This window comes from Athene noctua, chromosome 1 (assembly GCF_965140245.1).
Source record: "Athene noctua chromosome 1, bAthNoc1.hap1.1, whole genome shotgun sequence".
Lineage (NCBI taxonomy): Eukaryota > Metazoa > Chordata > Aves > Strigiformes > Strigidae > Athene > Athene noctua.
The window spans coordinates 30975371-30990272 of NC_134037.1; the positions used below are offsets into that span (position 1 = coordinate 30975371).

At 36.4% G+C, this 14902-nt stretch overlaps 1 protein-coding gene across 1 annotated transcript in view; it reads right to left on the bottom strand.

The window, feature by feature from the left end:
- Positions 1–14902, bottom strand: part of EYS (eyes shut homolog) — a 1054063-nt gene that overhangs the window by 62075 nt on the left and 977086 nt on the right. The window contains exon 41 of the mRNA XM_074895818.1: positions 3554–3726. Within this exon, the coding sequence (XP_074751919.1) occupies positions 3554–3726 (173 nt within the window). The remainder of the gene's footprint in view (positions 1–3553; positions 3727–14902) is intronic.

The following is a 14902-nucleotide window of genomic DNA, read 5'->3' on the forward strand; positions in this document are numbered from 1 at the left end:
GAAAAAAAGGCAGGGAGAAGGATGGAATTAGGTGATTTTTGGAGGAACAAATGTGGAAATAAAAGGCCAGTCACATGTAAATAGTTGGCTGGTCAGTATGCTTGTCTACCCGTGTCCTTTGCCAGATGAGTGCATCCTGTCCTCTCTTCTAACTTATATTATCATGCCCCATCCCCGTTGGCCCATTATGCCCTAGCTATGTAGCTTTCTGAGAGAGATTTCAATATATAATGGTCAACTTGCTGTCACAATAACATGGTCATCTAGTGATAAAAGCAAGCAAAGATGTGTCGTGAGAGATAAATAATTCTACTATATATATTTGGAGAAATGAACATGCTTTTAGGAAGCTTTTCTTGAAACCTGAAGCAAGCATAATGTAACTAAGATAAAGTCTGAGCGATTGTTCCAAGTCTGCATACTGCAGTATGCTCCATCTGCTTCAGAAACAGAAGAAAAATCCTTGTTAGTCCCAGGAGTTTGTCTGGTTTTCCATGTTTATATAGGATGCTCTAATAGAAGTTACTATCTGTCCTTACATTTTGGCCTCATTTGTCATATTTAAGGTAGCCCTATAGTTTTCTCACTTATGCTGTGCATTTTCTATAAAATGATGTATTTTTAACTTGTCATGCCAAGCATTTTGGTGGTTTTGTTTTTGTTTTTGTTTTTGTTTTCCATTTAATAGTGACAATAGTTTTATTGTCACTTTTTCTTACATATTTGTAGAGATTTATGTTGTTAGTGTAACTTCCAACTCTTAATAGAGGGCAATTTGAGCTCTGGTATGGGCAAGACTTTTATCAGTGGGCTCATTTGTGGGTCTGTCCACATCTTTATTTATCCTTTGTCTATTGTAAATAATCTCTGTTGGTAGGAGCAGCAATGCTGGCATGAAATCTGCAGTTCTATTTGGTGCATTTCCTATATTCATTTTATCAAATAATGTCTGTAACATCTTGCGCATTTCTTGGTGATGAAGACCAACTATTATTTGATAAGCATTTAGGAGAAACAAGCTTTTCTTCAGTGTTTCAGACACAAAGGAGCATGCACTTCGTTACTAATCTTAACAGTAGAGGCAATATTGTTGTATATCTTAAATGGGAGATTATTCATTAAAATGTATATGCCTAGACTTTAAATTTTATAGATCATTTCTTTCTAATAAATTTATTATCTGGCCCATTTATTCTGTCATAGTAAACATTTAAGTTTTCTTCTGTTTCAAATATAATTAACATTGTTCTACCATTGTAATTAGGCAATCTATTATTATCTTCAAATACCTCACCAAATGTATGGCTTTGATGCTGTTAGGGCTATCCCTAAGGTTGCACCATCCTTCACTGTATTGTGACTCTGTTTCTCCCCTCTGTTCCATTTTAGTGTATGTGATAAAAAGGCCTTTTGCAGCTCATTTTATGTTTCAATACAAAGACCAGCCTAACAAGACTTCTGTCTGTCCTCAGTTTATTTCTATTCTTTCTAAGCTCTTAAGACACAGTTCAGTAGAATATTTTTTCGTATTTCAATAATTTTTTGTGTTGTGGACTTTACGACCATAGATTTATACTCTGTCCTATGAAGCTGGGTGTTCTATCCCATTTTGCTTGCTTACACTGACGATCCAGGCAGTTTTCCCTTTCCACTCAATAACATTTAATTCTTTCTGTGCTTTCAAAGCCTTCCACTCTGTAGTCTAATCAAGCTAATGAATTTGTGTACTTTCAGTTAGGCTTTCTCAGTTTTTACTCAGACTCTTAATTCAGAGACAGTTATGTACAAAGAGCTGCAGAAGAACCTCACTGAACGACTACAGGGGAAAAAGCATTAGATGATACTCAGAGTTGACAGATGTAAATTGAAGTAGATTACAGAAACAGTCCTAGCCTTAGATACAGAATGGTGGGTTCTGAACTCATCATCAGCATTCAGAGAAAGAGGTGTTAAGAGTTTTAATAAGTTCAGTTTCATGAAAATGTCAGTGTACTAATAAAAGGAAATAGAATGAAAGAAATGGTTTAGAAAAGAGTAAAACAGAAAAATGTCGAACACTGCAGTATAAAGGAGTAGCATTATCACACCTTGAATATTGCAGTCAGCTCTGGACCCTCATTTTAAAGAGGATGCAGTGGAACTGAGAAGAAACAGAGAAAGGCAGCCTGAGTAGCTAAAGATACAACATGACTGGTGTCTCAGAAATTAATAAATCAACTTGGACCATTCAGAAATAATTTGGGGAGGGTTATAATAAGGATATACATACATCAGGAGAGGCATGGAGAAGGTGAACAGGGAAACATTCACAAAAGAGGGAACAACTCTGAAACATCTGTTCTAACACAGAAGCTTGAGGCATTAATGTCATTAGCAATTGGTGCAGTTAAAGTTGTTGTGCAAGCTATGTACTTAAGTTCTGGAGCTCTTTGACATAGGATGTTGTATATCAAGTTTACATGGACTCAAAGATCAATTAGAGAAGTGCTTGGAAGAAAAGAAATCTATCAAGGGCTAACCCAGCACACGAAGCCCCAATGTCTCGTGCTACTGCAAGCTAAAAAAGATTACTAAGGAAGTATAATACATGTTTCATACACTTGCCTACATATATTTTATTAGCTATCAGTTATCAGGGTTAGATGAAAACATGAATAATACATAAATGCTTATTTACTAAAAATTTTGGAAATTAAAATTTTAAATAAGAGGTAATGATGTATATAGTATGAAGAAAAAAACAGTGTAGACTTTGATCCAACCGGAACATTGCTTAATATTTATTTTAAAAGGCACTTCATATGCACTGCCGAATCAGCTCAGAACTAGTGATTATTTTCTATATGCAGATTTTTCAATCATTACCTTTTGCTACATTGAGTGTTAGGGGAAAAGAATACCTTGGACGTTCACACAGAATTTTCCAACCTAGAACACCCATTAGAATCAACACTTGAGGAATAAAAGACCTTCATTTAATTATATTAGTCAGAATGACCTATTTACTTAGTTTATTAATTTCCCTTCATCCTGTCTCCTGTATCATAGCAAAGCACTTGGTAAATTTAATTTGTTCCTCTTTTTGACCTGAGAAATCAAATTTTAGCACCTGGTGGTATTTTTACAATCCAGAAAGTATTGTTTATACACTCCTTTGATTTACAAAATGTACGAAGTAATGCTTCCTTAAGTAGAGGAAAAATCCAACTACAGGAGAAATTAATTTCTCTAAGTGAGTTTTCTGTCAGATCTTTCTCTCAGCTTTTCTCCAGATAAATTAGTAAAACATCAGACACTATTTAGTATTTCCCAGCTTGTCTGCTCTCAGTGTCTTTGATCCCTCTGTCTCCTTTTCTCTGGCTGACATGAAAAAACATGCGAGGAGGGTGATCAGCTCAGCCATTCTTTGTTTGTAAGTGGATTTTGGGCTGAGGTTGTAAGTGGGGAGGTGGCCACTTTCAGTGTTTTGCCTTCAAAGCATTTGACTTGTTTCTTATCAAAGCTTCTATGAATGATAGAAACTATGACCAATGCAGAAAAACATGGTTCTTACCATCACTGCAGAGGATACCAGATCTTCCATATGGACAAAGGCAAACAGCATCTCTCCTGGACTTGGGAAAACACGTAGCACCGTTTCCACATGGATTTTCATCACAAGTCACGAACTGGCAGAGTCTTCCAGAGTAGAGTTTAGGGCATTCACAAAACCAATTTTCTGCATCACTGACAAATTTAAATTAGAAACAAAAAAATATGTATAAGTACCAAAACGCACTTAAAACACAAGGGTAGGTTTTACGCTCACAGAAAATCAGTGACTTTTGGTTGTAATATATTTGTTTTTACTCTCTTAACTTTTTTTTTTTTTTTTTTTTTCTTTTGTGCACCTCGTATCAAAGATGCCAGGATGCAATATGGGTGAATTGAGTTGACAGGTCTTTTGGGTTTAATTTTATATTTTAATTTATCTTTCCTTTCACATTAAGAGATGAGACTTTTCTAATGTCTCACTAGTTATTTGTGCTGCTGCTTTCATAACATGGTCAAAATAACTGCTACAGAAAAACAGCTTTTCTATTATGTCTGAAAAAAGGAAATTGAAAACAAAAAATGTGAAGTTACTAGTTTACTTTGCAAATAGAAACATCATTTGTACATTCAGGCGTTATATATAGCTTGTGACACAGTAGGATGTAAAGACAAACTGAAATATGAATGCTTACAATAGTGATTATATTGACATTGAAGCAGAATAAAGAGGTAGTATCTCTGCTTTCATGTATCTTATGTTCTCAGTCATAGAAAGAATATTAGAATAGGCAATGGAAAAAATAAGTTGTAATCAGTCTTGAGGAGTGATACAAAATTTTAGAAATGTGCATATTCTGTTTATCAATTATCTTTAGTATACAAATATAGAGCAATGGCAGATATGGTAGGAAAACCAAAATCAGATAGAAAAATCAGGAGTGTAAGACATTCCCATCTATCACTTACTATGTATATAATTTCATTAAACATCTTATTTGATTTTCCCCTTGTTTTACAAGTGAGATTAGATGACAGCTATGTAGGTCAGTTCCATATGATTACTACACATCCTTGGTATTGAACAGAAACATGTCTGTTTTATACTTGATAAGGTCACATGTGCCCGTGGGTATGAATGCAGAAGACATGATGTGAGCTGTATCAAACCACAGTCATTATGTTTTTCCAGATAATAGCATAATCATTAAAAAATTATTAGTATGTTCAGTGATAAAATGTCAAATACCTGTGATTTCTAAAAATATGTTCACTGCTTATAATATCCATGTAATCAGGTTAGAGAAAATAATCTGGAGCTGAGTGAACTCCTGTATTTTTTAAGAGTGAAATAAGTAAGTCTTGTGACTGTCTTTGTGCATAGCAGTTGATTAGTGTGTTTCTAAACTGACCACCTGCAGTTCTGGGGAGCAAGGATCTCAGCTGGAGAGTCTATCAGAATGAACCTCATGAATAATGCCTCCAGACAGCTTTGCAAAAGAAAATTGCTATCAGCTGCAATAATAAATTTCTGTGTGTAGCCTATTCTATTTATAGATCTGCTGCAGACACCAGGAGAGGAATGTAAATGAGATACTGGGTTGCTTTTGGTTGTGCAGCATCAAGAAGCCTGCTTTCAATGGTTTTAATATCAGCATTCCACATTTCAGCTAATTAAAAAAGCAACAGTGAACTGAATTCTTTCTGGAAATCTACAATTGATGGTCATGATCTCTAAAACTAGTTATCAAATGTGTTTCTATCTGTTTATAGAAGAGAAGACAGATCACTGATGCTAACTGCCAAAACACAGAAACTTCAGTCTTCACCCTTTTAAAAAAATATTCTCATTCATTCTTCTATTGAGCTGTATATGTCAGCACTGGCCATTTCTTTTTGTAGTCTTACTTTTGCTGTTCTGGAGAAGATTAAAAATAACTGGTCTCATAACAGATTGTGAGGAGTTTATTGTTATCACACCTAACAATGTTCTAACATTTCACTATTGATGCCATAACATCCTAAGAACAAAGAAGAGTGATTCCCAATGAGGCAAAGCAAACAGTTTTTAAAAGTTCTTCTGAATAATAAAAAGCTTGAAAATATAACAGCTAACCACACAGAAAAAATATCACAGACAATTCACATGTATTAGTATACTGAAATATAAAGTCCCAAATGAGTTATTGTTCTCAAAGCAGTCTGTCACTGTATTTGGTTAAGAAGAGGACAGGGCCTCCCATATTCTGCTGAATTAATCTCAGCTGGAAGAAACATATAAATGCTTGAATGACCGGGGACTTCTCTCCTTCCAAGTGGATTTTATAATTTCAGGATATCCTGCTATACTTTATAAATACAAGAAACAAATGACAGGGGACAGCATTTCAGAATGGTGATATCTTTTGCCCACTCTGTATACCTGTGAATGGCTCCAAGAACAAGTCATTGGATAATTACATACATGAGCTGAAGAAAGTGAAAAATGTGTGAAAGAAACAAGAAAAATATCAGAATTTTGAGGCTGCAACATTGGAATAAAATTTGTAGTGTTTTTCTGAAATGTGTTATATGTCTATATTAGTGTTGGAGTTTAGAACTGAAACATGGTTTTGAAGTGAACTTCTTTGTTGTCTCCAGTCGAAATGCCTTGATTCACATTGTGGAGTGGTCTCTAGAGTACCTGAATTCAATTTCTTTCAGATGAACCTGCACCAGAAGATTGTCTCACACCTCAGGTACTCCAGCTGCTAATGGGCATTCAGTCCATGGGCCAGACTAGGTCTAGTGTGAGTTAAAGCTCCCTGTAACATGAATAATGGGGATGTTGAGTCCTCAGCACTAATTGATCTGCCCTGTAAATCTAATCCTATTGAACTGCATTATCTGCTAATATGGATGCCGATTTATAAGGCATTACAAGAAAAGCGGACAGCCATGGTGTATATTATATATAAAAAAAAATCTCCTTCTGGAGTACTGGAGTACTCTTCTGGAGTACTGACAAACTCCAGAAGTAGATAAAGAAAAAACCTAACCATCCACAATCATATGAAGGAAGAATGTCACAAACAATGAGAGAAAATGGGAGAAGAAACAGAAAGAGTGTAGAAAAGGAGTGGAAGAGACATCAACAATTCTCGTAGAGCACCATCACCAGCCTTATGATATATGAAGAAAAAAAGTGTAAGGAAGATGAACTGTTCTCTTATATTCTTATAATCCTCCTCTGAAATAGTAAGGGGGACACTTTTCATTACCATTTCCCATGTTAAAATATCCCTTTGATCTTTAGTCTACGCATTAGATTGGAAAAAAAATCATCAAGAAGAATTTGCATGGTATGACATGATATTGGTAATTCAATAATACAAATTTTTCTCCTTGAATCAGTACTACATCATTGACCTAATTTAATGAAATTAAAGTTTTGTATAAAATTGACACCTTTGGGATGCCAACACAGGTTTTGATAGCATTTTAAAAAAATATTACATAATGCAGAGGAGACTGGATTGTAACACATTAATAATACAGTCACAGATGTATTTAACTGCAGTTTTCGACTTTTAAACTAATTTTGTTTTTAAAATAAAAGATTATAATCCTTCTGTACAATGTGCCATAGACATAGTTTGTACTCTAGTGGTACAGTGCTCTGGTTCTCTGAAGCAGGGTATAATTTCATATATGCCTGTGCTTTTTCCATCTCTAAAGTGGGAGCATTATGCTCTGTGATTCCCCCTGAAAGCACTATACATACAATTTGTGTAGTCGTATGTGAGAGGGCTTTCCTGAAAAGAAGCGCACTCAACGCCCTTTAATCATGACAGTGCTAAACTGAGAATGTCAAAAACTACATGTTGCAGTGAGTTCAATATTTAACCATAAAAGTTCTTTTAGTGCTCTTGCTATATTATCTGGGCCAAAGCTATGGAAGTTGGAGGGAAAAGCTTCCCAAGCTTTTTCAGTTAATAAGTAGCAGATGTAATTCTGTTTATTTTAAAGTTATTGTTATTATTTAATCCTAGTGCCATTTTGTTTTAAAGTACTGGAAACTGAAAGAAAGATCATACTTTATCAGTTTAAACTTTAAGTCGAATTACTCTTCATGAAAAGATTCATTAAATCTCTTTCTAGAAAATACCAGGATAATGTAAAGGTGATTAGGATCTTTGTTTGAAAGCTTTGTGTAAGAGTCAAATCCACAGAAACTCATTGCAGACAGAAGGATAACCTTATCTCACCAATAATCTTAAAAATATCAAAGGACAACATATAAAGGAGGAATTTCTTCTTGTGCACAGCAGGTGTTTTTCTAGTATATAATATATCTGCCAATCTTTCCTTGTATTATACTGCTCCCAAAAATCAATTCAGCTTTCCTGCTGCTTTAGTACTTTCACCCAGGTTTCCTCAATTATGGTATCTTCTCTAGATCTGGGTGCTTTTGTCAGCTTTACTGTTTTGAATCCTTTTTTCCCCTATCAGGAATTACTATTCTGCAAGCTTCGGTGGTTCACTTCAAATTTCCTTTCTTTCCAATTTCATATTGGGATTGAGTGGCAAGGTTTTAGCAGCAGGCAGCTGCAGGGGTGGCTTCTGCGAGAAGCTGCTAGAAGCTTCCCTTGTGCCTGACAGAGCCAATGCCAGCCGGCTCCAACATGGACCCACCGCTGGCCAAGGTCGAGTTCACCAACAACAGTGGTAACACCTCTCTGATAACGTATTTAAGAAGTGGAAGAAACATGTGCAACAGTGACAACGGCCAAAGACAGGAATGAGAATATGTGAGAGCAACAGCCCTGCAGCCCCCAAGGTGAGTGAAGGAGGAGGGGCAGGAGGTGCTGCAGGCACCGGGGCAGAGATTCCCCTGCAGGCCGTGGTGCAGCACATGGTGAGGCAGCTGTGCCCTGTGCCCGTGGGGGGCAATGGGGGGGCAGAGACCCACCTGCAGCCCGGGGAGGACCCCACGCTGGAGCAGGGGGATGCCCAAAGGAGGCTGTGACCCCGTGGGAAGCCCACGCTGGAGCAGGCTCCTGGCAGGACCTGTGGCCCCACGGAGAGAGGAGCCCACGCTGGAGCAGGTTTTCTGTCAGGACTTGTGACCCCGTGGGGGACCCACGCTGGAGCAGCCTGTTCCTGAAGGACTGCACCCCGTGGGAGGGATCCACGCTGGAGCAGAGGAAGAGTGTGAGGAGTCCTGCCCCTGAGGAGGAAGGAGCAGCAGAAACAATGTGTGATGAACTGACCACAACCCCCTTTTCCCGTGCCCCTGTGCTGTTGGTGAGGGGCAGGTAGAGAAAATTGGGCATGAAGTTAATCCTGGGAAGAAGGGAGGGGTGGAAAGAAGGTATTTTAAGATTTATTTTTTATTTCTCATCGTCCTACTCTGATTTGATTGGTAATAAAATAATTTTTCCTCAAGTTGAGTCGGTTTTGCCCATGATGGTAGTTGGTGACTGATCTCTCCCTGTCCTTATCTCAGCCCATGAGCCTTTTGTTATATTTTCTTTCCCCTGTCCAGCTGAGGAGGGGAGTGATAGAGAGGCTTTGGTGGGCACCTGGCATGCAGCCAGGGTCAACCCACCACAACTTTTGAAACTGCTTTTCTTTGTTATAAACAACCACAGACAGGCTCTCTTTAAACCATGTCTAAATTACTTGTGAACTAAACTACTTTTGAAAACTCCTAGAAAAAATATTTCCGGTTTGGTTCGGTACAGTCATGGAAAAAAGCTTTTGGTTTATATTTTCTTTGAGACAGGCTTATACTCGGAGTTATACTGCTTCTAACATGGGCTAAATAGGAACTCCCATTTAGAAGATACTTCCAAATTATTTGATCCAGGTTAAAAATATTGGAGTGGAAGCGTTCCAATTCCACTTCAAAAGGGAGAACAGGAGTGACAAAAAGTTTCCATCACCTTGCTTGCCTGTTGCCAACATATAAGAAAGAGACCACTGCATAGAAAATGGTTCAGCTCAAACAGAAAATTATTTATAGGATCCAACTAAGAAATTTAGCTAAATAGATGATTAACCCATCCCAGACAGGCAACAACATGTATCTTCTCAATCTTATAATTAAGCATATTTATATGAGTTTCCTTGAACAAGAATCCACTCCTGAAACAATACTTAAACCTTACAAACTTTACAGGAGTTGTGTTTGAATTCTGACTTGGGAAGGACAGAATTTGATTTATGGAAGTAATGAAGGGGGAAGAGCTCTTGTTCAGTGGCAGAATATCTATTTCAGACCTTCAAAGATGTCATTATTTTCAGAAATTTAGGACTGTTAAAATTTATTTTAAAATGTACTCATTCAAATATCTCACATAGTATTTTATCTAACTTTTCAGGATCATGAAATCTCTTCTGGATTCTTTTATAAACCCTGTTTAACCTCTGTTTTCCATTCAGCTGGTGAATATATAGTTGATTCCCCATCACAAGAATACACATCCATTAAAAAGTATGATGCATCCTGTCCTGTAATGTGACAATCATAACATTCCTGTCACCCAAGTGGATACACAATTGTGGTATCAAGCACTTCTGGACACATGACACTTAATGGTGGATGATTAGGTATCTCTCAGGGAAAAGTACAGCAAGCAGTGGTTGGTAAGAACAATTTATGTGGGTAGTAATCCATTCCATGGCCACATCTAGGAAGAGAAATAATGCTCTGTCATGCTGGGTCCATCACAAAGGCTGTAATTAGCTCTGACACTACTACTTTTCCCATTTTCCTCAGTCTGTTCAGTTAAATCTACATTTTCTCTTTCCTTGTGTTGTATGGGAAAAATAGTAAATAGATGTTATCATCTGCCAAAATGTATTTATAAAAATGGATTTTTTTTTTTTTAAAGTTGAAATGCTATGATTTTGATAATAAAATATTAGGACTATATGAAACACAGTCAGGGAAGCACATAAACATTTTCAACATCGTAAGGTGGAAGCCAGATCTCCACCTCTCACTGAAATCACATGCTGGCTAACTTCTGTTTGTCCTTTGAAAATCTCTCATAATTCCTTATGACAGAAAGTTTCCAATTGCTCCCATCAGTCCCTAGAACCCTGAACAGCCTTTGCTTCAATATATCTACAATTTACAGCAGGACTCCTGAGCACCATATCCAAAGCAGCAATACTGAACGTTAGTGCGCAGCATATTCCTTGTTGCACTGTTTTCACTAAACATGCATTTATACTATTACTCATTTCTGTTAGAATTTTAAACCAATATTTTAGCACAAAAACATTCATTACTTCAATGATAGATGAATTTATAGTTTTTAGAACTATGTAACACAGTAATTTCCAAGATTTCAAAGTCTTCTCACAAAGCAACTGCAGTTTGCTACACTGATCATGAGGAGATAGTTAGGAACAAAATTGAAGAACAAAATTTGGAACAGTTTGTAAAATAACAGCATTTACTTTAAATTCACAACCTAATAGTTTTGAACTATAATGACTATAATCTAAATCCAGAAGTCTCTACTGTGGAAAGAGAAACAAAGTTAATGTAAATCGAGGTGTTCGTTATAGTTTCCTCTATTTCTCAGTTTCTTCCTATAATTTTTTTCTGTTTCTAAAACAGATCTTTTATTTATGTATTTATTATTTTAAACTTTCATAGATGCAAACTCTTCCTAGTCCATTCTGAATTCAATTTACAGAAAGAAGTTTTCATAACCAATTATTCACTGCACTGTCACTAGTTTTACCAATTTGCAACTCTAATAATCAGTGGATCAGCGTTTCCTTTGTACCTATTTAACCGCCATAACCCTTTCTATTTTAAGAAGATTCTTAATCACAAGGAGTTAATCATCAGACTTTCTGTAAGCCTGGTCTATGTACAATGCTAGAAGCCAGGAACCTCTTAAGAACTCACATAAAAGGGTAAATTAAGCTTTGAACTTGGGGGGGTGGGGGTGGTGTATCATCAGCTTCCCACAGTGATTTACCCTGTTCACATAATTATTTCCCAATACTTCCTGTTAATTCAAATGCACAGCCTTCTTTTCAATCCTAGGTGCAATCTCAAATCCTCTTAGTTTTAAATTGGTCTCTGAACTTTCTGTTTCTAGCTCAACAAAATGGAGATCATTTTACCATAGACACATAATTCAAACTTTTACATATAAGTGTTAATGTTTATAAAACATAAGCCGTGAAGAAAAACAGCAATTACAAAATGCGCTATGAGAACCTGACAACATGGTGATGATACAAGGTAAACCAAGCTGCTTTGAACTGACACAATCTTTACCATTCACTTTGGACACCTCCTTTTCTAACAATTCTACAAATGCCAGAAGAGATAAATTCTGAATAAATAAGCTTCATGGAAGAGAATCTGAATTAAAACTTAGAGGGTCCATCTGTCTACATTATACCTGCAACCTGCTTTTCTCACTGATCACCAAAAGAAAATTTGTAACTCATTTGTTATGAAAACACAAAAGTGGGGGCACAGGCATGCACTCTGCTTTATCTCTGGACAGCTAACAGAGCTGCAAGAAGTTTTAACTGGGACAGAGGTGGTATTATGATAACGCTTTTCCATGGAATAGGATGACTGAGCCATGCTTATACAACAACATTTTAACATTAATGAGAGAGTTTTATCTCTCCACTTTTCCTATTCAAAGCTGGTGCATAGTTTCCAATTTTTTAATTGTATTTGTTGTCTATCCATGGACCCTGGAAGCTTGCTGAGTTTTTCTGATTTTGTAAGCTGACACAGGAGAAGATAGTATTCCTCCCTACAAATCACGCCTCGAAGCAGTAAGCATTAGTGGACAGATATTCTCTGTGTTTACACAGTGGCTAGTGAAATGTAGCCCCTTGTTCCTTCTGCCTATGCATTACAGTAAATATGATTAAATAATAACATAAATTAATAGATATTAAAAATGTACTTTTCTTGTACCATATTATGGTGTGATTAAGATATTAAAAATGCACCACTGACCTAATCAGTAAAGATGGCAATCCAGCACACTGCCTGGACTTTTAGACATTATGTGAAAGAGTATAACAAGATATAACTAAAAGTCATTTGCCTATAGAAAATATTTTTTCAAGCTCCTTGTCAAATGAAGTTAATGACTATATATGCAGCATAGGATGATGTAGCCTCTCAGCATCAAATCCTAGGAATGTTGTGGGCTGAGTTTATGTCTCTTAACACCTGACTCAACCTATGATGATATTTGAGTGAATACGAATGACATAAACAATTGCACTTACTATATTTTCTACAAACTTAGTGCTTACGAAAGGTGGTAAATCAGCTGAAATTCTCTGGTTGGCAGAAACTAGATAATGTAAGCTTCATTTCCAATGACCAAGGTAAATTTTCTGCCTCAGAAGGTAATTCACATCTCCGTGTCTTTTCAATCTGTGGTTTCTTTGACTGCCAAAGCTTTAACTCTAGTATAGATAACTCCTAGGGAAATTAAATAAGAGTCTAGGAAGATCCTATAAAGCTTTGTACATCCTTCAGACTAGAACACCATCAGTCACATGATGTAATTGAATTGGTAGTTTATGATTGAAGAACACTGATTTTCAGGAATCACCTTACATATACTGGGAGATAAAGTCTAGAGTTAATTCTTATTTCAGCCCAACAGTGGTGTTTCATCACTGGAGATATATCTAATTACACAGTAAGCATGGAATGTGTGGTGCTGAAACCCAGAAAAAAAAAAATAAATCTAAGCACCCTAGATCTTCAGCAATAAAATAACATTTTTTTTTTTACTTCCAAACCAAAACATCTCTTAAAGCTTCTGTATGTCTATCCTCTGTCTCTTTCTTCTCATTTCTTTGAGATTCACTTACTTCCCCATTGTAGTCCAGACATCTTCCTCTACTGTCAGGGATAAGAGAGAAGAAAGCCACAACGCTCTCTTCTTGTGCATCCTTTCTCTGGGTTGCCACCAGCTCTCAGAAGGAGTAAGAAATCCCTGCAACCCGGGATTTCTGTTTATACATTAACTGAACTGGAGGAGGTTAAGGAAAATTTCATTGATTCCCTTTGTCCATGGCTCTATCTGAATATCTACAAATTAAGCTATTTCTTTAAGTGATATTAGTGGTAGCTCACAAAAACTGAAAACAAAAAGCAGTTAGGAACATAAATGCTTTTGAAGGACCAAATCTTGACCTGTGTACCACAGTTTTCTTCTACTACAAATTAAAGATAATGTATAGGAGACTGCATAAACCTTTTACAAAGACTAATTGCTTAAGCTTGCACAACTATTTGAACATGAGAGGGCAAGGGAAGTGCTGAGTACTAGAACTACTGACAACATTAACTGAAGCCAAAAGTTGGAAATTGTTGTGTGCTTTCAACTTTTTTTACAATATAGTCTATCAATGGCTTGAGTTCTGTCTTGTAGGTTGACCTTTTACTTTGATTGTTGCCTCAGCTCTGAATTTCACACATTCCTGGATGATGTCTGTGACTTATGAAGGATATAAAAACTGTGAAATCAAATGGTATAAAACTGAGTGTTGGCATTTTTCAAATGTGCAAGAACTGTAACTGTTAGAGTTGTTCCATTGTTGAGAATTAGCGTAGCTGGGTGACACACCAGGCTAAACTAATGAAAAATGCAACAGTAAAAAGTCTGGTTTACAGATGACCTTTGTAATTGGTACAAAAGGCCATTTGTGTACCATTTTATCAAACAGAACTAACTTAAAATGCTATGAGATCAGCCTCTCTCCAGCTTGCACTCAAGAGGTCAGATAAGCCAGGTAGTCTGACTTATTTGCAGCAAAAGTCAAATGACTGTCTTGAAAAAGTAAATTACAGGAGAATTTAGAACAGAGGAAAACTGTTGCATCACAACATTATTAGCAGTACTGTTATTTGCTTCCAGACTGCCCTCAGAACAATGAGTCAGTTCCTCTTTCTTGATACCACGATGCCAATCCATTTCTTTATATTTATGCAGAAGAATTAACAGGAAGTTATTCTGTCAGTCTGGCTCTACAGATTATCTTATCTTGCAAAATTCAGGGGAAGGGAAATAAGCCATTCTTTTAAATAAGACATGAACTTACAAATGAATGACTTAACCCAAATTCAGACTGGAAATACAGATGTAATAATTTACATTTAAAAATAGTGGTGTTTAGAAGGCATATGATTTCACAGTGTTTTTTTGATATAGGGTATCTATAACTAAAATTTAGCACGACAATGTCTGTGACAATATTAACCTCTGAATGTAATTGAGTTTCTTCACATCTGAATATTTTTTTATTTTCCCGTGTGCATCAGTATGATGTCTGTCCATATAAAATGAAAGTACGGGAACAATTGATAATA